The 25,396-nt window shown below is 40.6% G+C and overlaps 1 protein-coding gene across 2 annotated transcripts in view; it reads left to right on the top strand.

The window, feature by feature from the left end:
- The first annotated feature begins 1,317 nt into the window (after positions 1-1,317).
- The window catches only part of GFOD1 (Gfo/Idh/MocA-like oxidoreductase domain containing 1), a 140,676-nt gene continuing 116,597 nt past the window's right edge, over positions 1,318-25,396 (top strand). For both annotated transcript variants that reach the window (XM_074207675.1, XM_074207674.1), the window contains exon 1: positions 1,318-1,570. In XM_074207675.1, the coding sequence (XP_074063776.1) occupies positions 1,318-1,570 (253 nt within the window). The remainder of the gene's footprint in view (positions 1,571-25,396) is intronic.

The following is a 25,396-nucleotide window of genomic DNA, read 5'->3' on the forward strand; positions in this document are numbered from 1 at the left end:
GTGACTATGAACTTGGCCCGCGGTCAGAATGAATGAGGACCAGCGGAGCTCCACTGCAGGAGGGCTCAGGAGCCCGGGCTAACTCAGCCGGCGATCCTCGAGAAAGCCCGAGGAGCTTCTGCTTCGGAGATGCGGGCAGGGAAGGGAGCTCTCCTTCGCCGTCTCCTGCGGGGCTGCGCGGGCCACGAAGGCTGCTGCTCCCGTTCACCCCAAGCCTCCTTCGTGCGCCCGTGGCGTGGCCCCGGCCTGCAGGCGCCAATGAATGGGTGAAGGGGGTGGGGGCGAGGACCGCTACCGAATGGAGCTCGTCAAAGGGATTTTTTCCCTCTTTCAAATGCTGCTTCCAGGCTGGGGTGAGGGGAGAGGGAAAGCAGGCCCGGCGTGTGATGTGGCAAGTAGGGTATGGAGCAAGGCGGCGGCCGGGTTGTGCAAGGCTGCCTCCCCCGCGTCGGAGCGGCCCGGCCCGGCCCGGCCTCTCGGCTCCCGCGTGGCTCGCTGGGGGCGCCGGGCACAGGTGCCCCCGGCAGAGGCAGCCCCCCGGCTCCATCACCAAGGTGGGCGGGGAGAAAGGGGAAGAGGAGGTGGAGAAGAGGAGGAGGAGGAGGAGGAGGAAGCGCCAGGCCGGGGGCGGCCGGGGCGAGGCGCCGGGGGCGGGGGACTGCTCAGCCCCGGGGCCAATGGGGTGGGGAGCTCCGGGGAGGGCGTGGCGGGCCAGCCCGGGTTGCTGACAGCCGGGCCCCCGGCTCCGCCTTCCTCCCGGCGCGAGGGATCCGGAGCGGGCCGCCGCCGCCGCGGCCGCGATGGCAGGAGAATGAGGGGGCTGCGGCCCGGCCGCGACTCCGCCGCTCGGCAGCCGGGGACCTCCGCCCTGCCCGGGGCGCCGCGAGCCGCCGCCGTGGGGTCGGGGCGGTGACGGGGCGACGCGGAGAACGGGGAGCCGCGGCGGAGCTCCTCCTGCTCGGGGGCGCCTGCGGGGCGCCAGTGGGTGGGACTCCGGGCCGCGGAGACCGTGGGGCGCGTGTGTGGGGGAGGGCTGAAGCCCGAGACGCCCCCCCGCCCGGGGCGGCCGAGGTGGGGGCAGCGCGGCCGCGGCCGCCCAGGAGCGCGAGCGGGGATGAGCCGGCCATGGGGCCGCCCCGGAGCCGCGCGCCCAGCCGGCGGCCGCCGCGCAGCCTGAGCCCCGGGCCCGCGGGGCGGCCGGGCCGCGCTCCCCGGAGCCGCCGCGAGCCGCCAGGAGCATCCCCGCCCCGCGCGCGGGGCCCCCGAGGGAGCGGGCGCGCCTGACCCCGGGGCCCCGGGCCGCCGGCTCCCGCAGCCATGCTGCCCGGAGTGGGCGTGTTCGGCACCAGCCTCACGGCGCGGGTCATCATCCCGCTCCTGAAGGACGAGGGCTTTGCGGTGAAGGCGCTGTGGGGCCGGACGCAGGAGGAGGCCGAGGAGCTGGCCAAGGAGATGAGCGTGCCCTTCTACACCAGCCGCATCGACGAGGTGCTGCTGCACCAGGACGTGGACCTGGTCTGCATCAACCTGCCGCCGCCGCTCACCCGCCAGATCGCCGTCAAGACGCTGGGTGAGCCGCGGCCCGGGACCCCCCGGCCCGGGAACCCCCTCCCCGCCCTCTCGCCAGCCCTCCCGGGCCTCGGACCCGCTCCCCGCGGGCCACCTCCCCGGCGCTGCCGGCCCTCCTCCGCCCCCAGCTCCACCTGCTCTTCCCCGGGAGCCTTCCCTTCCCCGCCACCAAGGACGCGCCTGCTGATGCGCGTGTGTTGAGATGTTGGGGGGGGGGGGTGTCTGTGCGTCTGTGCGTCTGTGTGTCTGTCTGTGTGTCTGTGTGTCTGTGTGTCTGTGTGTCTGTGTGTCGGCGTGTCGGCGCTGCCGGGTGACACTGACCTGGGCAGTGAGGATCGCCGAGTCAGACCGGGAGTGAGAGGAGACGGAATGCTGAGGGAGGGGTGTGGGAGTGTGCGTGTGTGTATGTGTACATATGTGAGGGAATGTGAGTGTTGTGTATATGAGTGTGTATGTGTGAGTGTTGTGTGTGTATATGTGTGAGGGTGTGTGTGTTGTGTGAGTGTATATGTATGAGTGTGTGTATATGTGACAGTATGTGAGTGTTGTGTACGTGAGTGTGTGTATGTGTGAGAGGGTTGCGTGAGTGAGTGTGAGTGAGTGTATGTGTGATTGTGTGTGTGTGTGTGTGTGCGCGTGTGCAGGCGTATCAAGCCCCAACGCGTGTGCAGCCCCAGAGTTGAGTAAGTGGCACTCCACGTGTTTGGGCTCCTCCCCGGGGGGTTTGCTCCCCCTGCCAACCCTCGATCTAGGGAGGTTGTTTCTCGCCACCCCTACCCTCAACCCCCGCTCCCAGCTCCCCACCCCCACCCCCGCCGTCTGTTTGTTGGTGGAGCCTTTAGAGGAGAGGGTTCTGGGAGAGCCGGGGTCTGGAATTATTCCAGTCTGAGCCCTTAGGCAGGAGGTGGAAGGGGATAAGGTGTCTTCCCTGGAGTATTTTCCGGGGCTTTTTGAGGTTATTGAAATCCAGCTGGGCTAGCAAGAAAGGCTTTGGTCTATTTATTTATTTGACGGCGATAAAACTACAACTGTGGAGCTTTTTCTTGCATTCTTTAGTCATAGTCAAGCTTCAGCTTTGGGCTTCCATAGAACTGTCCTAAAAATTCCCTGAGCACGGAAGCCGAGGTGCCCAGTCTCCCAGTTTCCTTCAGTGAGTAGCTGTTGTTTCCTTCCCTGATGTCTTTCAAAAGCGCTCTGAAGCCTTAGTGTTGAAAGGCTTGATGGTGATCTCATTATACCTTATCATCCCAGTCTCCTAGATCAACATCTCCTTCATGCTTTTTCTAGAAGAAAAAAAGCCACCTCACAGTACATTGGATTGTTAATTTGGAGTTTTCCCAGGGATACTGCTCACTGTTTACTGGTTCTAGGAAACAAACACTGTCTGAAGTGCCATCAAAGGGGTGGTTCCTGATTATGGGGCTTTTAGTGGGAAGAAGAGACAGAGCCTGGTAAAATGATCCCTTAATTGCCAAAAAGTTGAAGAGAGAAATTATAAAAAACAAACAAACAAACCCAAAAATCTAGGAACCATATATGAAAAGCAAGATCACATTCAAGGAAGAACCCCAGGGAAATTTTTTTTTTAAAAAAATCTTGGATTCATGACAGATGAGGATTGTTATGAACTTGCCTAAATCACTTGTAAAAAAGCTTTTTCCAGAAAAGAAATCAGTTTTACTAGCACCTACTACTAATAGAGTAGGGGGTCTTGGAATTAGAAAGAGGCAAGTTCAGATCTATACCAGACACTTTATAATTGAGTGAGTTACCCTGGACTAGTTATTTAACCTCCTCTTCTCATTTCTTTCCACATAAAATGGGTTTTATAATACTTCCCGTCTCAAAGGGTTATGACACTCATATGAGGTTTGCAAACTTTAAAGTGATATATACTAGATAATGTTGTTATTCCTATGACCAATCCTAAAGATTATAACTATTTGTATTCAGGTGGTAGGGAGTCTAAACACAGGGTCAAAATTGTTTTCCTTGTTTTTTAAACATATGCTATGGTAGAATTCTAAATGACATGGAGTTAGGAGACCTGGGTGTTTTCAATCCCTGAGCTTTAGTTTCCTAATCCTTAAGAAAAAAGATGATAATGGTACCACTTCTGATCTAGGTTTATTGTGAGAGTTGTCATATTGGAGAGATGATTAAATGACTACTTTGGTTCTTTGCATACCAACATAACTTAATAATGCAATAACATAATTTACTGGGGTGGAAATCTGAAGACTAGACAGTTTTGGGTTAACAAAAACTGGTCTACCTAGGAGGAAGTAAAGCTACACCAGCAGAATTTTATTTCTGATTTTCACAAAAAAAAGAAAAAAAGCATGTGTTAAGTGGTAACTGTGTGTTAGACTCTATACTGCATGGATACAAAGACAAAAATAGAACTGTCCCTTCTCTTGAGGAGCTTTCATTCTGGTGGGTAGATATTGTGTCCATATGAAAACAAAGAGATCATGCTATAGCATCCATGGCCCAGGGTAGGGAAGGGGGTGACAGAACATCCTCTCCTACTAAGGGACCTTGTCTCTGGGAAGGTGATGAGGTCCAAACTCAATTCTGGGAGCAGGGATTACATTTTAAAAGAGGGAGATGAAGAGATGGTAGGTTCAACCATCTTTTGTCTTAGGATCAGACTAATTAAGTCCTGGGCAGCTCCTCACTAGGGCCTGGTCACCAAGAGATGAAGACCACCAATAGAGAAATAGAAAGGTTGTGATCTTTGTCAGTGGAAGGTGTGGTCATACCCATGAAATCATGAATCCTTGAATTATTGATGTCAATATTGCTACAGATTTTTAAAAAAAAAATTGAACTTGTGATTTTAGTGGTATAGAAGTCCCAGTAAGGAAATTGTTTTTTTTAAAATGCTGACTGGCACTTGCTCTGAAACTTATAAGAGAGCTCCCTAGAGACATTTAGGGGTTAAGTGATTTGCCCAGGGTCACATGACCTGGTCTTTTATTCTTCACTTGAACCCAAGTCTTATTGATCCTATGGCCAACCCTATTCACTATTTCACTTATCCCCAAATTGGTTTGCAAAATGCTTTAATCCATTATTATCTCTTTTAAACCTGGCAACTCTTCCCCATCCCAAATAGAAATAACAGGTATCCTCCCAGTTTTATAAAAATATAATATTATCTACATTTTTTTAGGTTTTTTTTTTTTGCAAGGCAAATAGGGTTAAATGGCTTACCTAAGGTCACACAGCTAGGTAATTATTAAGTGTCTGAGGCTGGATTTGAACTCAGGTACTCCTGATTCCAGGGCCGGTGATCTATCCACTGCACCACCTAGCCCCCATATTATCTACATTTTATTGTTTTATTTAGTTTGTTAAATATTTCCCAGTTATATTTTAATCTGACTCAAAGGGTTGTAAATAGACTGTATTTTTGTCACTTCTGATTTAGCTCAATCCCCTAAATTTTTTGTGGATCAAATCTCTAGAGTGGGAAGGGAGATCAGATAGTTCAACTCTCATTTTACAAATGAGGAAATTGAGGCCTGGGGAGATTAAGTGACTTGCCTGAGGTTACAAAGACAGAATTGATTATTTTTTGGATGAAACCATACTACCAGTTCGGAAGTTCCGGGCAAGGTGCGAACTAGTGTCCCTTACTCTTTTAAGTCCTTCACTCACTATCCATTTCTGCTGCCTGTACTCAAGGCATAATTCTATCTTATGGTGTGAATTCCAAAAATAAACACACACGGGGAGGATCTATTGCACTGGCGACTTGGGGGTGCAGACTTGGGATCCACAGTGATCCTGTGATCTGACATGACCTGATACTTAAATGTGTCGTGATGTGTCAGTATGGAGGGTGTGGGGTGGAAATGGGTGGATTTATATTGCTTTGTGATAAATAAAACAAGTTCTATTATGCATCAAGAGTACTTCTTTTGTCATAAAAAATTCTAAACAAATATGGTATTTGTCTTCTTAAAGAGCCTCTTCAAATCCAAGATTTAGCAGCTGGATTTTCTGCAGCTTGAGAATAGAAAGCCTATACAGAAAACATGAGTGAACAGAGGTTTTTTGTTTTTGTTTTTCAATTTTTCTGTTGTCTTGGATCTTTTCTTGAGCCTTGTACATCTCTTTAGTGCAAGTCAGGTTTGAATTCAACCTTCACTTTGGTGCTACTGGTTTTTGGATGTGGTTTAAAGTTATCAGTGCAACTAAAGTGGAATTAGACATTGCTGGAGTCAGGTCTTGTAGAGTCTCAGTGGGGCAGACCTTTTGTTTTCTGTTTTATCACTGGGAAATCCAGGAAACAAAAGCCATTCTTCCAAGAGCACCTGCAGATGTACAATGGGTTTTTCTTCTTTGGTTGTCTCTAATCACACTTGGATATACAATAAACACAATGCAAGAAAAGAATGAAGCAAAAAAGATTATATTACTGGAGCTGGTCTGGATATGGCTATGCTCAGCTTGTTTTAAATTTAGTGTGGAAATTAAAGTAGGTATGTATATTTATTAGTGATATGAGTTGCTCTTTTTTATATATAAAAATACTGGGACTGACCCACTATCACAACGGAAGGGACTCTAAGCTGTTTATCTAGCAGGGCTGTGACTGGCTCACACTTCATTTTTTTTAAAGCATTATAAGCAGAATAGACCTTTGGGGTAAAATTATAGTCTGTCTATATAGGTGTCATGTTATTATATAATTTTATAATTATAAACATTATAATATTTCATTATGACTTTCATTCTAATATTTAATACTTTCTACCACTTGGTGATTTTTTTTTCCTTATGGAGAGAATTCCAATTCTTTCTATGCAGGGTCTGCCAGCGTCTTTCATAGAACCATTTGTGTATGTGTGTATATATATATATATATATATATATATATTATATATATATATATATATATATATATATATAGTTTTTGCAAGGCGATGGGGTTAAGTGACTTGCCCAAGGCCACACAGCTAGGTAATTATTAAGTGTCTGAGGTCGGATTTGAACTCAGATCCTCCTGACTCCAGGACCAGTGCTTTATCCACTTCACCACCTAGCTGCCCCGAACCATATTTTTGATGGAATGTAGAAATCAAAAGCCTTTCAGACTTTTATTCATTAGACATCCAGTGCTAAATAAATGAGATTTTGTGTTTATGTGTAAGCAACCTTTGTTTCACTTTTGTAAATTATTCCAACCCAGAGGTGCATTGATAAGTTTGTACCATGAAGACAGGGTAACTAATGATCTCATTAGAATATTAGAATCTTTCAGGCTTGCAAGAGGACTGTTTATTGTTGGTAAATTATGTCCTCTGGTAGAAGTCATCCTAAACTGGATTTTATTTTCTATATGTTTAAAGCTGAATTGGTCATTCCTCTATCTTTTACAAATGACTTTTTAAAGTGTTTTCAATGCCCACTGATATAGTAAAATGTTGCTTTGTAAGAACACCACTGTCATGATTGGAGAAAAACCAGTGGCTGGATCCAGCTATTAGGACTATAATGAATTAATGAAAAAGCATATATTAATCACTTTTCTGAGTACTGTGCTAAGTGCTGTGCAGATATAGATAGTCAAATACACAATGTAAATACAAAAGTCAGATGGTTTCTACCCCAAGAAACTCTCTTCTATCAGAGCTCCCATCCTGTTATGGTTAAAAAGTCAACCCAAATGAGCCATTGAATTATGGAGAAGTATTCCGTCTCACCCTTTTTAGGGGCTGTGGTGTTGTTAATCAGATTATAGTTGCAATGCTTTTTGGGCAGTTAGCACAATGAGTAGAGTGCAGACTCTGAAGTAAGGAGAACCTGAGTTTAAATTCAGCCTCAGACACTAGCTGTGTCACTTCACCCTCTTTTGCCTTGCATCCAGGGCCATCTGCCTCACTCAAATCCAGTTCGCGTGCATGTCATCACCTTCCTGAAGTCATGGTTTTTTAGAGAGGCTAAACATCAGTTACTAGCTGCAAGACTCTGGGAAAGTCACTTACTCTGTTGGCCTCAATTTCCTCATCTGTAAAGGGGGGATAAATAACAACCCTCACCTTCCAGCGTTTGTCACATGGCACAGAAACTGAGCCCTTTTGCTTTGCCAGAATGAGGTTTTTCCCCCAGAAGCAAAAATAGAATTTCAGACTCCCCCTAGCTGACAATGCCATTTTGGGGCCTTTGTTTTATGTTGTAAACATTCATTTGAACCATGCCAAATAGTTATTGCCCCGTGGTAAAAAGTGACAGTTTCTGTTTGAATGAGTTTCTTTTTCTTTAACAAAAGATCATAAACTCAGTTCACAGGTCCTTTTTAGACCGGCTTAATTATGGTTACCTAGAGACTCCTTTGGATGCTAATTAAGATTTTAGGGCTTCACCTAGCTTTGATCTTGTTGCATATTGAGGCTGAACCAGCCTTTGCCCTGACTTGTTTGAGTTTACTTAGCTGGGAATTTCAAGTTCCTGTCCTTCCTAAAGTTCTTGCTCTGTCGTCTATGCCTCTTTTAGGGTCTCTGTGGTCTCTTCTCCACCTTCTGTAAATAAGTTGCTTGGAAGCATTGGTAGATACTAGTAAAATTCAGATCATATGAAATTTGTAGAGATTATGACATTGAATAAACAAATAAGTTGTCATCCTCATGTGCAAAACTGAAATTTTGTTCATTTGAGCCATAATGTTAAAGATTTCTGGCTTTAAAAGAAAAAAAAATTTAAAATTCTATAGAACTTTAAAATTAAATGGAGAAACTAGAGGTCTTGAATTCCTCAAACTGAAGGAAGGGAAAACCTTGAGGGAATGGAGGTGAGATGTATTTTGTGGCTCTCACCAAGAAAGAATGAATAGGTAGTCAAATAGAGGTTTTGGCTTAGATTGATCATATGACCCAGCAGAATTTTATTGATGGTGGCCACCACTAAACTAAGGAAATAAATAACAAAATCTAGCCACTCCATTAGATAAATGTGTATTAAATCTATGTACAGAGTGTTTTGAGAGATACAAAGCTTAACCAGTAGTTCCTGCCCTTAGTTATAATATACAGCTATTATATGCACCACACACACTCTATCTATCTATCTATCTATCTATCTATCTATCTATCTATCTATCTCATCTATCTATCCACACATATAGAGTGTATATACTTTTATGTGTAGTATATAGTATAATATATCATATATACCTATATTTAATATAATAGTTACTAACTATATAATATACTATAATGTTCTTAATGTTCTTTAGGCAGGTACAAGTAAATAATTCTGCCTAGCAAGGTGACCAATAGTTAGGTAGCATTTCAAAATGTTCTCTTGATGACATTTATGGTTTTTGAATTTTTTCCTCCAAATTAACAGAAATATGGCTAAAAACTTAAATTTTTTTTAAATAGAAATAGTTGTTTTAAAAGATTTTAGCCCCAGTCTTTTTATACATGAAAATTTGAAGGAAACAGATAGTAGTGATGAATTATGGAAAGGAGTTTGATTGTAAAAAAAAAACCCTAAAAAAAAAAAGAAAAGAGTTTGAATTGGGATTAAAAGTAAAGATAAAGAAAATCCCCCAAGCAGAAAAGCAGTTTCCTTTCTAATCCTTGTTGTTCTTATTTGTTACCTTCAACTTTTAGCTTATATATTCCTTATCTATATTCATGATTCTATTATGCTAGTCAAAGAAGTAGGAGTTCTTAGATTGTGTGGTAGTTGTAATGAACTGAGAATCAGGGGATCAGGGTTTCTATATTGGGTCACTCAATCTTCCCAAACCTCAGTTTCTTCATTTTTAAATAAAGGTAGACTACTTAAGGTACACTTAGGGTATCATGAGGACCAATGAGGTTTGGAGAAAAAGTTGTTTCAAGTTAAGGAGAAATTTTTTTTTAATAATTGGGTATGTTCGAAGATGAAGAGATTGACTTAAGAGGTAATGGATTCCCTGTCCTTGGAAGTGTACAAATAGAGAAAAGTTGTGTGACTTCCTAAGAGGGACATAGTACCTGGAATTACTGAACTAGGTGAAAGGTTGTCTAGATAACTTCTTAGGCCATCTCCCTTTCCCCTAGATCTACAAACATGTAGATTCAGCATGGCTTGGGTCAGTGATTCTGAAACTTTTTTCCCCCTTTAAATTTATAGCTACACAATAGGAAAATGTACCACACTACCAGAGAATGAGGAGATTCTTCTCATTTGAGAATGTGTATTCAATTGCTAAGTATGCATTTCTTAGAATTCTTGGGAGATATGTGAATGAATATGAGGTTCCAAGTATAAGTCCTGTGCAGTTCAGAGCACATCTAACTGTTGTACCCCCTTTAAGAATCACTGGATTGGACCCAGTGGCAACCTGCTTATACTCACACATTTTCCATAAAGCAATATTCATAGTAAAATATTTATATTTAAGACGTGGGTCTTTGTTTTTATGAGAACTTTAGAGTCCAGTAAAACTACTTTCCAATTCCTTGAAAACACTTTTGTCCCTATTCTTCTCCTTTTCAACCTAGTTTGTTGTTCATTTGGGCTTGCCCCAGATGCACTCTCTATTGGATGAACTCTCTGAATGGTCTCTCCAAATACAAGTGGAGATCTTCACCAACTCACAACTCACTGGGAGAGTGTATAATAACCCATTGTACTTCTTATTTGTGAATTGTGAAAAAGGATTCTGTCTTACTATATGTATTCTTTTAATAATAGTGTCCTCCATCTGTATAAATATGAAAATCACATAGGATTCCTTTGAAGAGATGTGTCAGACTTGTAACCTTAGTCATATGGTCTAATTGGGAACTAATAAAATATATATAAATACAATGTGACATAGACAATGTTAATTTGTAGTTAATTTGTGGAGCCAGTTGCCTGACTCCATTTCTACTTGTTTAGTATGACTGCCTTAGAAGATGAAGCAATAGAAGTAAATCTGTTCTCGTTGCCCTTTGATAATAAAGTCCAGGAATAAAATTGGAAAATGTATGCTTGCTGAAGTTACTGACTGATAGTTGTGATGGAGTAAATCCAAAATAGTCTGGGTTCTTTGTCTGATTATCATCTTTTATCTTTCCATCTTTTCCTTGCGCCTCACTCTAAACCTGCTCTTCATTCTTATGATGACTTGCATCCTAGCAGCCATCAAATTCCACATTATTATTTGTGATCATTGTAAAGGTTAGATTAGACTTTTTTGGAAATTGCTGCAGTTAAAAGTTTTTTGGGGAAATTGTATTGATATCTTTTATTTTAAAGTCATTTTTATTTCCAAATGTAGTGTATCCCAAATGTCTTCACTAAGACTTTTGGGACAGCCTATATGTACATCACCTTTCCTCTTCACAGGTTCCCTTCCTTTTAACAAAGAATAAAAAAATTAAGAGGGAAGAAGTAAAACAGTTCAGCAAAACTGATCAAGATAGCAACTAAATGAAAATTTATGCAATATTCTACACACACACACACACACACACACACACACACACACACACACAGTTTTTGCAAAAAACCTCCTTTTCCAGATTAAGCTTGCTTATTATCATTGTACAACATTCAGTTTTTTTGGTTACTGTTCTTTCCATTTTCATTATCATAGTCACCACATATATTATTTCCTGTTAGCCTTATCTCCAGTGTATAACACGGTGCCTGCCACATATTAGGGCTAAATCAATATTTGATTGTTTCTGCTTACTCTATTTTGCATCTTTTCATATAATTTGTATCTTTGTAGTACTCATAGTCATTGTTTCTTATAGCACAGTAATATTCCATAACTTGTTGACTCATTTCCCAATCAATGGGCCCCTATTTTGATTCCAGTTCTTTGTTACTGTAAAAAGTTCTGCTATATATATTTTGATTTAGAATTATTCATTTAGAAATAATCGACTTGCACCTGTCCAGTGAAAGCTCAGGATGAGGTGATCCCTTAGTGGCTCTTCACCGATTTTATTTTATTTTTTTAAGGTTTTTGCAAGGCAAATGGGGTTAAGTGACTTGCCCAAGGCCACACAGCTAGGTAAATGTTAAGTGTCTGAGGTTGGATTTGAACTCAGGTAGGTACTCCTGACTCCAGGGCCCGTGCTCTATCCACTGCGCCACCTAGCTGTCCCTCTCCACCAATTTTAAATGAAGAACCATTGAGCTGTATATCCCTGGTTTTGCATACAGATCTTGGAGGAGAGTCAGAATCAGAATTTGTCTGGAGGAACATTAATTGCATATGTGCACCAGGTGAGATACTTGAAAGATAGGTGTGAGTCTGGAAAGGAAAATTGCAAGTTTAGTTAGCTATTCATAGAAAACTCTTGGTAATTTCAGAGACAAAGGTGGGTGCTACATGAAATATAACTTCTAAATACTTGTAAAAATTATTTCTTCCAACAGAAGGATGTATATCAGTATGGGTATGCATTTATACATACATATATATATATATATACACATTAGTATGAGAAATTGTTTCCCATGTTGGTAGCATGTTGGTGCTGATTTAAAATGAGGTATAGGAAGATTATCAATCACCTTGGGTAGTACCAATAGCCAGACCAGCTACTCAACTTTGAAACTGTGAACTTCCCATCAGGGTGCAGGATGGATCAGGGATGCCTTGGGTGCTTTGGACATTTCTGTGTTATTGTATAATCAAAAGTAGACTGCTGATCCCTGAAAAGAAAAAAAAATCACCTAGCAAAACTTATTAATAGAATACAATAGAATACTATGAGAAAGTGTTTATAAAATATTTGGTTATCTTCATTCACAAACCCCCCCACCCCCACCCCACAGTTTTGTTAGCTCCTGGAAATATGCAGAATTTTTCCCCTTCAACATGCTGCTATGTGGTATTCCTGTAGAGACAGCAGGATCTTAGTTTTTGATTTATGAAGTAATTAATGTTCTTTTGTCCCTGCATTTCCCAGATTGGTTTGGCAGGGTGGTACCTGTCAATCATGGGTACCTGTCAATTGAGAGCTCAAGACTAGATAAAGACCTTACTGGCTTCTCTATGATTTTAAATGTAGAACTGTGTAGTTGTATATGCATAATTTTGTATGCATATTTTGGAGGAAAGTCAGGATGAATATTAATTGTATATGCACACTAGGTGATGAAAAAACACTTGAAAGATAGGGGTTTTTTTCAAGGCAAATGGGGTTAAGTGACTTGCCCAAGGCCACACAAAGTATCTGAGGTCACATTTGAACGCATGTCCTCCTGACTTCAGGGCCGGTGCTCTATCTACTGAGCCACCTAGCTGCCCTGAAAGATAGGGTTTTTTCTGAGTTTTCTAGGTAGGGGTGTGTGTGTGTGTGTGTGTGTGTGTGTGTGTGTGTGTGTGTGTGTGTGTATGTGTGTGTATTTGTGTATCTGTAGGACTTAGCATTTAAAAATCTCCTTTAAAAAATTTGGTATATTCAACCTTTCAGAGTTCATGGAAACCACACACTTTGAAGGGGGTTCTCTTAGAGGAGTCCCTGAGAAATTTATTAACCAAAAGAACTAGTTGGTTGAGACAGATAATTAAGTGGTTATAGGCAAACTAATGTTGGATTCCAACAATAGATTCATTTCTCACTGAATGAGTTTTTAACTTTTAAAGGGTAACCGTGATGACCTCATCTTCTCATCCTTGATCATTTTCTCTGTCAGATATGGGTATACCATATTACATTTCATAATGTTTTATGGTTTACAAAGTACTTGGAGATACTGATTCTTATTGTTAAATAGGAAGGACAGGCATTATTATTCCAGTTTTTAACAGATGAGAAAACTGGAGAGAATAAAACTTGCTCAGGGTCACACAGAGTGATGATTTTCCACTACTGCTTTATTGGCTTTTCGTTTATTCAACTAAATTTACTGAGCTATTGCTATAGACCTAGTGCTGTGTGGGAAATAAAAAGAAATGATAGCACAGTTCTCTGCCCTCATGTTTATCATATAATTAAATTCTTTTAAAAATTAAATTTTTTTTAAAGATTTCTATAAGGACCTGTTTATATATTAAGGACCTGTTGGATACAGGACATTGTGCTAGGAAATGGAAGAGATATGAAGTTTAGATAAGACTTGGCTTTCAGCTACACAGGGGTTATTTTTATAATAATACAGGGAAAAGATAAAAGCTTACATAAGTGCATTAGCGACTTAGTGGTGGAAGATGCTTCTTGTTGAGTTAAAATCTGACTTCAGATACTCGAAAAGAAGGCAAGTCACTTAACCCTATTTGCCTCAGTTTCCTTATCAGGAAAGTAACTTGGAAAAGGAAATGGCAAACTACTCCAGTATCTTTGCCAAGAAAACTCCAAATGGGTTTATGAAGAATCAGGCCCAATTGAAATGACTGAACAACAACAAAATTAGAAGAGGTATAAAACTAATATTATTGTGAGGAACAAGGTTTTGGGGTGAGTGACGTTACCACGAGGAGAATCTGGAAAGGCTTCTCTCCTTTCCTGGCTCTGTGGTTGACCCTCTGGACTTTTCCACCAAGCCCTAGCTGTCTTCTCATAGAAGCCTTGGTCTGCTCATGGGGGCAGATCACCCAGTCTCTGCAGTTCCCTCCTCCCTTTCCATTTTGAGCAATTGCCCAGACCAGCATTGACTGGTCTTCACTCCTTTCCCAGTTCTATTGCTGATTGTCCTGACTTTTATACTCTTTTTTTCCCCTCTTATTTTTAAATTCTCTTTTATGTGTCTTCTTCTATTAGAATGTAAACTCAAGACTGACTTTCTTTTTGCTTGTATTTGCCTATATACTTGTATTACCGGTGCTTAGTTCAGAATTTGTATATAATAAGCATTTAATAAATACTTGTTGACTTGATTTCTTGGAAGAGTTAACTTTTGAGTAAGACTTTACTGTATAAATAGAAATTATGGGCAGATGGGGCCCAGTGGATAGTGCTAGTCTGAAGGGAGGACAACTCAAATCTGGCCTCAAGTATTTTTATCTGTGTGACCCTGGGCAAGTCATTTCATCTGTAAAATGAGCTGGAAAAGGAAATGGCAAACTACTCTAGGATCTTTGCCAAGAAAACCTGATGAAGGGTAAGATGTGACTGAAATGACTGAAAATGGGAAGAAATTCAACCAGTGTAGGAGGAGAAGGATGATGTTTCAGGCTCAAAGTATAGTCTGAAAGTAGGAAGGTGCAGGGTATGTTTGGGGACCAGAGAGTTGTCCAGTTTAACTGAAGAACAGTATGAATAAGAATAGTAGAAAACAAGGCTAAAAATGTATTGTGGCACCAGATTGTTCAAAGCCTTGAATACCTGGCAAAGGAGTGTAAACTATTTGGCAAGACATTAGGTTCTCCTGAAGATTATTGAGCAGATTCATGAGATGATCAGATTGATTCATAAGGAGAATTGTTTCAGAAACAGTATGTCGATGAATGGGAGATGGGAGGGAACAGAGACAGAGAAACCTCTAAGGTACCCATGATAATGGGGGCTCCACTGGGGCTGTGATGGTGAGAATAGAGAGTAGGGGACAAATGCAATAGAAAGTGAGGAGGTAAAAGTCAATAGGATTAACTGATTACAGAGGAAAAATGAGGAATACTCGTGGACATGCTGGAGAATGGTGGGCTCTCTCTCTTTTTTTTTAATGCAAGGCAATGGTGTTAAGTGGCTTGCCCAAGGCCACACAGCTAGGTAATTATTTAAGTGTCTGAGGTCAGATTTGAACTCAGGCACTTCTGACTCCAGGGCTGGTGCTCAGTCCACAGCGCCACCTAGCCACCTCCAATGGTGGACTCTTAACTGGTGAATTCAAAATTACCTGAATGAATGGACTCAGAGAGTAGTCACCCATGTCAACCTGGGAGTAAGTTTCCTGGGGACCCTTATTTTACTCTTTTGTTTGACCAAATGAATGAATAAGTAAGTGAACAAGTATATCTGAAATGCTTATGATGTATGATGTATATCCCAAGCACCGTGTTAAGTAATAGGGATACAAACTGTTTTGTTTTTTTTTTAGGTTTTTGAAGGGCAATGGGGTTAAGTGGCTTGCCCAAGGCCACAAGCCAGGTAATTATTAAGTGTCTGAGGTTGGATTTGAACTCAGGCACTCCTGACTCCAGGGCCAGTGCTCTATTCACTGCTCCATCTGGCCTCCCTGATACAAACTTTTTTTTTTTTAATCAATGAATTGGATAGATTGTAGATGGCGTGCTTGTCAAATTTCCATCTGACACCAAGCATGGAGGGATACTTAAGAAGGGTTGAATTTCTGATCCTCAAACTAAGATCCTTTCTAATTCTTAACATTCTTTGATTACTCCATTTCTAGAGCCATTGATAAAGGCCAAATGGAAGGGCATTTTTTCAGTGGTCCTTAACTACCAGATCTCATATGATCAGAAATGCCTGTATTCAGGGACTTGAAACTGAGCAAAGAACCACAGATGGATTAGGCTTAATGTTCTCTAACCTTCCTTCTTCTTCATTCTTTTCTTGGAGATCAAGCAAGTTTTATAAAGGTGATTTAATGGGTTTGTTTAGGCAGCTAGGTGATACAGTAGATAGAAAATTGGACTTGAAGTCACAAAGAACTGAGTTCAAATCCAGCCTCAGATATTTACTAAGTATGTGAACCTGGGCAAGTCACCCAACTGCTGTTTGCCTCAATTTCCTCAACCATAAAATGGATATAATAATAGTATCCACCCCTGAGTTGTTGTGAGGATTAAATGAAATATTATTTGTAAAGTGCTTTATTTCCTCTTTCCCTTTCCACCTATGCAATGTAAATACAAATAAGTAGAAGTAATATTTCTTTGTATAGATGGGAGAATAATTGCTTAAATGAGATAATCATACTTTGTACTCCAGTATCAGAGGGTCTAGTACAGTGGGATGCACTAAGCTGGTTATTTAGCGTTCCTGAGGATGACATCATAAACTGAAAAGCCCTAGCTGTCTCTTGTGCTCCTTAATTGGCAGAGTCCAAATATACTTCCTTTGCTTTTCTTCATTCTAAGGCTAAACAAAGGACTAATAAAGAGCTTCTGATTTTCCATAGACTGTCATCTTCAAGTTATCCCCCCAAAATGGTGGTACGAAATTTCATTCTCATTCTTCACAATTATCCATTATTCCATCCCATTGTATTTCAGAAGGAAACAATAACAAAGACATAGTTATGTAGGAGGGAGAAAACAACTTTTCAATGAGAAAAACTTATAAAATATGCAAAATTTTTAATGCTGCAATGAAAGCTTAAGGACAAATGCTGTCCATCTAGTGGACCTAGTCACTTAGTTTGGGGAAGAAAAGAGATCTTTAGATTAGGGGAACCTATGCAATCTTAGAAGGGGATGATTCAAATATTGCTCTGTTAATGGTTTTGTGTACAGTTGCTAATAGTGGATGGATTTGTATTTGATTCTTAGACCTTTAGCTTTTTTTAGTACAACAGTCACTGTTGGAATTCAACTGTTATCAATTGGATAAAAGAAGATAAGAGTTCTCTACTGAGGGAGATATGTCCAGTGAAAAAGAATCTTGATATGTATTTCAGTGAGCTCTTCTTTGTTGTTCAGTCATTTTTCAATCTTGTCTAACTTTTTGTGACTCTCTTTGGGGTTTTCTTGGCAAAATATATTGGAGTGGTTTGCCATTTCCTTCTCCAATTCATTTTAAAGATGAGGAAACTGAGGCAGAAATGGTTATATGACTTGCTTAGGGTCACATAGCTCATCAGTGTTGAGTACAAATTTGAACTCAAAAAGATGAAAACCTCACCATTTGAAAAATGAGCTGGAGAAGGAAATGGCAAACCATGCAGTATTTTTGCCAAGAAAACCGCAAACTGCACGTAGGTTCATAAAGAGTCAATACAACTCAACAATAACTCAATACAACCTCATCATTAGGAGGTGAAAGTTAATGGAATTCATATAACAGATGGGTTTGAACAATGCAACATATTAATCATTTAGTTTTGGAGTTTAATGTTTTGGAAAAGGTTAATATTAGAAAAGGGATACATCAGAAGGCCTCTGAACACCATTCAGTGATGTAGGAATCACTGGGGCTTGTATTCAACTTCTTATTCCCCATTTTTGAAAATTTGGCAGTTTTTCCCACCTTTCTTTGTATTTCCAGTACTTAGCACAATGCCTAGGATCTTGAAGGTACTTAAGATTAAAAAATAATTGATAAAGTATTGACTTAGTGCAAAGTATGAAATCATCTGCTCTATTGGCTTCCATTTACTGTTTGAAAGTGAGGGACTGAAGTATTTTTCTTTTCTGTTAAAAAAAAATCAAGGTACCATGTTTCATTTTTAGGTCACTCTCATTTTAGGCATTATTTTTTTTTGCAAGGCAAATGGGGTTAAGTGGCTTGCCCAAGGCCACACAGCTAGGTAATTATTAAATGTCTGAGACGGGATTTGAACCCAGATACTCCTGACTCCAAGGCCAGTGCTTTATCCACTATGCCACTTAGCCTCCCCTAGGCATTATTTTTGACCTTAAGTATTAAGACAGGGAATCTTAGTAGGTATCTTAGTTAGACAGCTAATACTGACTAGTCAATCAATCACTCAATCAGTTAACTAATCAACATTTCTTTAGTACCTATTATGTCAGGTTAAATGATAAATGCTGATGATACAAATACAATAAATTAAATGATCCAAATTCCCTGATTATATTCTAATGGGAGAGAAAAGAAGGATGTCTATATATGGAATATGTATATATATATGTATATATATACATATATATATATTTATATATAATTTAAATAAATACAAAGCAGTTACCATGGAGTACTTTGAGATGGAGTACACTTCAAATTGAGGGGATCAGAAAGGACATGTAGAAGGTAGTCCCTGTTTTACATCTTTTGTTTTTTGTTTTGTTTTTGTAAGGCAATGGGCTTAAGTGACTTGTCCAAGGTCACACAGCTAGGTAATTATTAAGTATCTGAGGCTGGATTTGAACTCAGGTACTCCTGACTCCAGGACCAGTGCTCTATCCACTGAGCATCCAAGCTGTTCCACCTGTTCTGCATTTTGAAGGCAGAGAGGGATTTTTTTGGGGTAGAGGTGAGGAGGAAATGCATTTCAGGCCTGATGGATAGCCAGTCCAAAAACAGGGAAATGTAAGGTGGAGTATTGCATATGAGGAACAGAGAAAAGACAAATTTGGCTTAGATTGCAGAGTTCAGAAAGGAAAGGAACATCTAGCCTGGTTAGATAGATAGGTTGGGATCATGTTCTGAAGGACATGGAAAGCAAAAAGAGCTGGATGAAACATTTTTATCTCAATCAAATTGTTGTTCTTTGTCTTCCAGATTTTCTGCCAGATGTGGAAATCTTAGTACTTGTTTTCTCATAGCCATTCTACAGGATAACTTTGTTAGGTTTAAGCTCTTTTGTTCCCTCCCTTCTTTTCCTCCTCTTTCCCTTTTTTTCCCCCCTTATCCTCTGCCATCCCTACCAAACTAGCTATGTGACTATAAGAAAGATAAAAGTCTTAGTTTTCTTAGATGTTAAAAAAATGGAGGCAGCGTGGATAAAGTTCCAGGCCTGGAGTCAAGAAGACTTACCTGTCCTGAGTTCACAGCTGGCATCAGGAAATCAATTAGCTGTGTGACCTTGGGCAAATCACTTAACTCTGTTTGCCTTAGTTTCCCCATCTGTAAAATGATCTGGAGAAGGAATCAAATCATTCCAGTATCTGCCAAGAAAGCCCCAGAGTTATGAGGAGTTGGACATGCAACCACAACAAAACAGAGATAACAATCCCTACCTCTACTTCAGTTGGACATTATGAAGAAATCACTGTGTACAACGAGAGTAATAATATTATCTCCATGTACAATCAACTCTTGGATTACTTGGGATCTATTTAGTAGATTTTCCTAGATGATTTGGGGTCCAGTAAAGTCTGTCTTACTAAGGGGTTAACGTTAGGGTTGTTGTTGTTGTTTTTGTCCTTTGTTCTTGAAGAAGAAATGATGACATCACCATGACAAGCATGTCAATTGGATTTAAGGAGGGGATGCTGTGCTAAATCACCAGCCTCACTTTCTCCTCTGGAGCCATCTGGGTCTAGTGGACAGATATGGATCAGGACTATGAGATGATCTTGGATGTGGATAAGTGACTTGTTCAAGGTCCCACAGCTAGTAAGCGTTAAGTGTCTGAATCTAGATTTGAACCCAGGTCCTCCTGACTCCAGGATTTGGTGCTCTATCCACTGCATCATCCCTAGTATTAGGGATTAGTGCCTTCTATGGTGAGTCAGGTATATTGTGTGTACAGAGGATTGTACACACATTAAATGTGTCTTAGTGTGTGCTTCTAAACTCAATTGCAAAGCCATTTAAAAAAAAGTTATTGTATTTTCTTACCCATAGTTCTCCTTCCTTTCATTAGCATGCATAATCAAGGATGCATTAGATAAAAATGTCATTACCATAGCCTAACATTCCCTTCATCTCCCTCCCACAAACTCCCCCACAGTCGAATAAATACATCAGAGGGGGAAGAATAAAGAATCAGACAAAAAAAAATACATTCTGGGCAGAAATGTCTGGGCCACGTGCATTCTCCTCAAAGCACGTGGCTGTGTTTGCTGGAGACTCATGCAACCTCCCCCAGAGCCCAAGCCCCCATAGAGCCCATCTGGGAGATTTGTTTTTACCCACAATGCCTCTCTCAATCCTGGGGCCCAGGTTTAGAGCCATTTGGGGGTGTAGTTGTCTCTGACTTAATGGGCACAGCTGTTCAATCAAGGGCACCAAGGAAGGCTGCTGTTCTCTTCTCGCTCACGTGCATTGCAGGGTTTTGTCTTGGTGGTTCTAAACAATCCTTTCATGCTTACATAAATGGGCTTCCAGCTGGCTTGCAGCAAGCTGCCTTCCCTAGGCTGCATTTGTAGAATTAGTTCAGTCCAGAGAGCAGGCTCCTCCTCTGTGAGGGGGGCATTTACGGAGGACTGCTGACATCTGTTTATTCTTTTCCATCTCCTCTCCTGTCCTCTCCTCTCCCCACCCTGAGTCCTCTTACCATCAGGTATGCCAGCTTTATAGAGTCCTGGGGGAGATCAGTGGGAACTTACACAGATATACAATCTCCAGGTAGAATTTTGACTATTAACATGTTTATTCATTTTCAACTTTCTTTTTTCCAACTTTCATCCATTTCATTTATTCATTCAACAAATCTTTATTGAATACCTACTGTGTGCAAGAGAAGAGGAGTGGATTCAAAGAGCAAACAAGTAAGGTCCAACTATAAAAATAGTGAATAATGCTGAATTGTGGGAATGTGATGAATTATTCCAAGTACACACACCATTGTATTCCATTAATCAGTAGCTTGTACCACTGGCAAATATCTTACCCCCCAAAAAAGACTGAAAAGCTGGACAAATGCTAATTATCTTCCTTTCTCTTCTAGCTTTGAGTACGTTTACAAAAACTAAAATAGTAAGCTGATGTATGGATGAGATGGAAAAAAAATGTGTTTTATCTTATTTTGGTCTTAAAATATTTTCTGGATAAACCATACACACTCCATTTAAAAAAAAAAATTTTGGATTTACTAATGATAGCAATGGGAGTAGCTAAGTGGCACAGTGCCAGGCCTGAAGTCAGGAAGATGAGTTTTCTCATCTGACACTCATCTTCCTGATTTCAAATCTGAACTCAGACACTTAGGAGCTGTGTGACCCTGTTTAACTCAGTTTCCTCATTTGTAAAATGAGCTAGAGAAGGAAATATGAAATTACTCTAATATCTCTGCCAGAAACAAAAAAGTGGGGCTGCAAAGAGTTAGACACAACTGAAACAACCGAACAACAACAAATAGAAATGAATAGGTGGTAGATGGGGGGCAATGGAAAGGAACAGGTGGGAGATTGGGGGGGCAAAGCGATCTTTGCCACTGATTTGTAGTACAGTTGAGTACCCTTGATTCTGTTGTTATGACCTTTCTCCTCCCATAGACAGACTTTTGGGAAATCTGGAAGGATGAATATGCATCCATATTTTAGTAGCATATTGCTGAAGTTTTGCTTCAGAATCAACTCCTGCAACTATGAAATCAGCTCTTTGAACTATCTTCACCTCACCCTATTCAAATCCAAGACTGCTCTTGACACTGAAAGAAAAGTCATAGATTATAGGAAGTGAAAAAATCATCTGAGACCCTTAACTTTTAGCTCATCTCATGTTCTTATCATTATATCCATGACACACATTCAGACTTGTCCTCTGAACAACTAAACATGGAAATGACATAAAAAAGAAATCTTAGGAGAAAAACTAGTCTGGAGAGCTTTGTATAGTAGAACGAATGAATAAATGAATGAATGGGAAAATATATATTAAATGCTTACTTCCATATGTACTTTACCACCATAAATACAAATATAGTACCTGAATGCAAGAAACTTATATTCCATTGAGGGAGTATTGCAAACAAAGGAGTGAGGGCCAGGAAAGGGGTGTTTTAGTTTGGAAAATTAAAGAGATGGTATGTCTGTCCTTGGGAAGTAATTGGCATACCTTTTCCAGGGGACACTGAGAATCACTTTGATTATGATACTAGAGTTGGAAGGTGGGAGGGTGCCCAGGTCATGCAAAGATTGTTGACTCGAGAGGAAAATGAAAAATGATGAGTTGGACTCAGATGTAGTGGATGACCATGTAACTTAAATCATGATGTTACTAGTCATGATGGGGGCGGAGATGACTCCTTAAAATGATTTGTGAATGGTTAGGGGAAGCATGATTGGAATAAGGAAAGAGCCAAGTACTGATATCCCAGTTAATGGTAATTGTGTGACCTTGGATAGATCATTTCATTTTTTTCAAACTGTTTCCCCACTTCTAATAATAATAATAATAATAATAATAATAATAATAATAATAATAGCTGCCACATATACCTAACTTTAAAGTTTGCCAACAGATTTACTATATGAATCTCATTTGAGCCCCACAGTAACCCTGAGGTAGGGTCTAGGATAGGTTTTATTATCCCAATTTAACAGATTGGGAAATAGATACTTAAAAAAACATAAAACTAGTGTCAGAAATAAGACCTTACCTTAGACCCATCTGAATCCTGCACTAGCTCTCATGCTACATTGCTTCTTTGTAAAATGAGGAGGGTAGACTAGATTATTCCTAAGGTTGTTTCTAAGATTTTGTGACTCTAACAAAGTCCTTCACATCTGATCAGAATGCTCAATTAGCTCCCATATTTTCTTCATTCAACCTCTCTCTTGTTTTCCACTATCAGTAGAACATTTGGTGGGAATGAGTGCAATCATTTAAGAAAGTGTAACTTGAATTCACACCATATTTTCTGTTTTAGCTTAAATGTTTGTCTTTGTTTCTTGCCTGATTTCTTTAAGGCTCAGCCTAACTTGTTTTGGATCTTAGATCCATTCTGCTTCATATAATTGCTTTTGAGTCATCATTCCAGTTAAATCATTCACTCTTTCACTGGGTATGTGTGTGTAATACATATTATGTGTGTTTGCATATAACATTGCATATATTGTATATGTAGATGTACAAGCGTGTAACACTGTGATAGGGGCTAAATTAGACACAATCCCTGTTGCCCTCTGGAAATGTGACAAAATTGGAAGAGACCTTATTGATCACAATATTATAGCTCTAGAGGCTCTGTGGTTCAACTCTCAACTGGCAGATGAGAAAAGTATATTTCATGGAGTGTGAGTAATTTGTTCAAATTAACACAGGTAGTAAATAGTTGCCTCTGGATTTGAATTCATGACCATATTCTAATCCAAAGCTTTTTCCATTGCATCATGCTGTTTGCATGTGCATGAAGGTATGTTTAAAAAAAACAAATAAAACTTGTCACCAGCTGAGTTGGTCTACTTAATGCAACAGATGATTTTAAAGGTTCACTTTTTAAAAAAGATTGTTTTTTTCCTTTTCTGTTATCCCAGGAGACCATTCTTCTCTTTATCTTCCAGGGAGGAGATGCATTCCAAGAGCATTCCAATAGAATAACTGGTATTTTGGAAGGTAGCCAACAAGGTAGATTGTGTGCATGTGTGGGCAAACACATCCGTGCTTGGTGGTATGGGGGCTTTGGCTTCTGACAAAGCCTGGCCTGATGTGCCCCTTCTGAATTGGTAGGTGCTGCTGGTGTCACCGAAACATTAAAAGGTGTCATATGTCATTTCAGGACATGCTGCAGGCACCTGAGGTTTGTTTTCTCCATGGGCTGTCCTGGACAGCCTGTCCTACCCGGCAGTTGGGAAGGATGCAGCTTTGCCAAAGCCCAGATACTGCCCTGGTCAGCCCTAGAGCCAAAGAGCTGAGATCTGAATCTATCTTTGTAGTAGCTAAATTCAAAGGAAGCTAAGAAGAGGAGGGAGAAAACAGATCTTCACCCTCCTAGGATTGAGTAAGGCTAGGTGCAGCCAACTTTCATAAATCTATGATTGGTTCTCTCTGCATTTCATTATCCTTCCTAACAGAAAGTAAAACCTAGAACACTAAGTTATCAGTGTATAGCCATCCCAGTTCTGATATTCATACTCTATTGCCAGATCAACCTGAAAAATAATTGCAATTGAATTCAAGCATTAAGTCTGTACTGTTTTCAAGGCCTTACACCAAAGCTACGAAATAATTTTGAAAGGAAGGATTTTGAGATTCCAGAAAGATAGATTTTCTCTCTCCAGTTTCTCCCAATACAAGATTCATTAGTACTTTAAATTTGAGGTATATGATAAAACTATTAAGGCAAAGTTCCGTTTATTCTTTATTGACCAACTCTAATAAATAAATAATCAAAGAATCATACTACCAGATTGGGACTCAGTGGATTAAGTCTAGTGCTTTGCCTTCACATAGGACAACATTCAAAGCAGCCCAGGCAGATCACCAGTAAACACTTTACACGGAAATCTTTGGAGAAAGGTGGTGCAGAACTGCACCTTGCTATTACAAATCCTTCCTTGTTTCCTTCCATCCATCCTCAGCATCCTCAGTACAGGTAGCTAATGGTCTTTGATACGAAGATTCAATTTTGAGCATTTGTAGCCCTCCTCAGAAGCTGGATGCTGTTGCTTTGGCACTTACTCATCACGTTATGAAAAAGAGAGAGAGAGAGAGAGAGAGAGAGAGAGAGAGAGAGAGAGAGAGAATAAACATGTGTTTGTGTTCATTGAACCACCCTTAACATAATTTGGAGAGTGAAGCTTAGCAAAGCTGTGCTTTTGTCCTCCTTCCTTTCCATTGCTCAATGTCCTCCTTTAAGCCACAGGCTGGAACACTGAGGTCTGAAATTAGCATTGGGGAAATCACTCTGAAAGTCCTCCAGACTTGACCTCCCAGTGGCTATTAATTTTGACCCTCAGTACTCTACACTATCATTTCATCTAACTCAGATACTTTGTGGAGGAGCCAGGAAACCCAGGAGAAAATGAAATCTAGCCTTAGGAGTATAGATTTTCCTGGTTCTCTGTAATGGCAAATATCTTTTGATAACTGGCAGGGCTCAGTAGGTTGGAAGGAATTTTTCCAAAGAATGTGATGAGGTAATTTGAGCTGGTTTCATTCTGAGTGGCATGTTCTCCTCTTCCTCTCACACTTGACCAGAGAAGGTATGTTACCCATGAGACTTAGGATCCCTCAATTTGTACTACTAAGTCCTGATATGATCTGAAAGAAATGAGTAATGCATGTTTGAAACTTGTTTGAACCAACATGTCACTATGATTGTGTAGCATTACATATTTGTGTAGTCTCAATCCCCTATACACATATACATGTGTTTGTATGTATATATGTATCTTACACAGATG

Source organism: Macrotis lagotis, chromosome X (genome assembly GCF_037893015.1).
Source record: "Macrotis lagotis isolate mMagLag1 chromosome X, bilby.v1.9.chrom.fasta, whole genome shotgun sequence".
Lineage (NCBI taxonomy): Eukaryota > Metazoa > Chordata > Mammalia > Peramelemorphia > Peramelidae > Macrotis > Macrotis lagotis.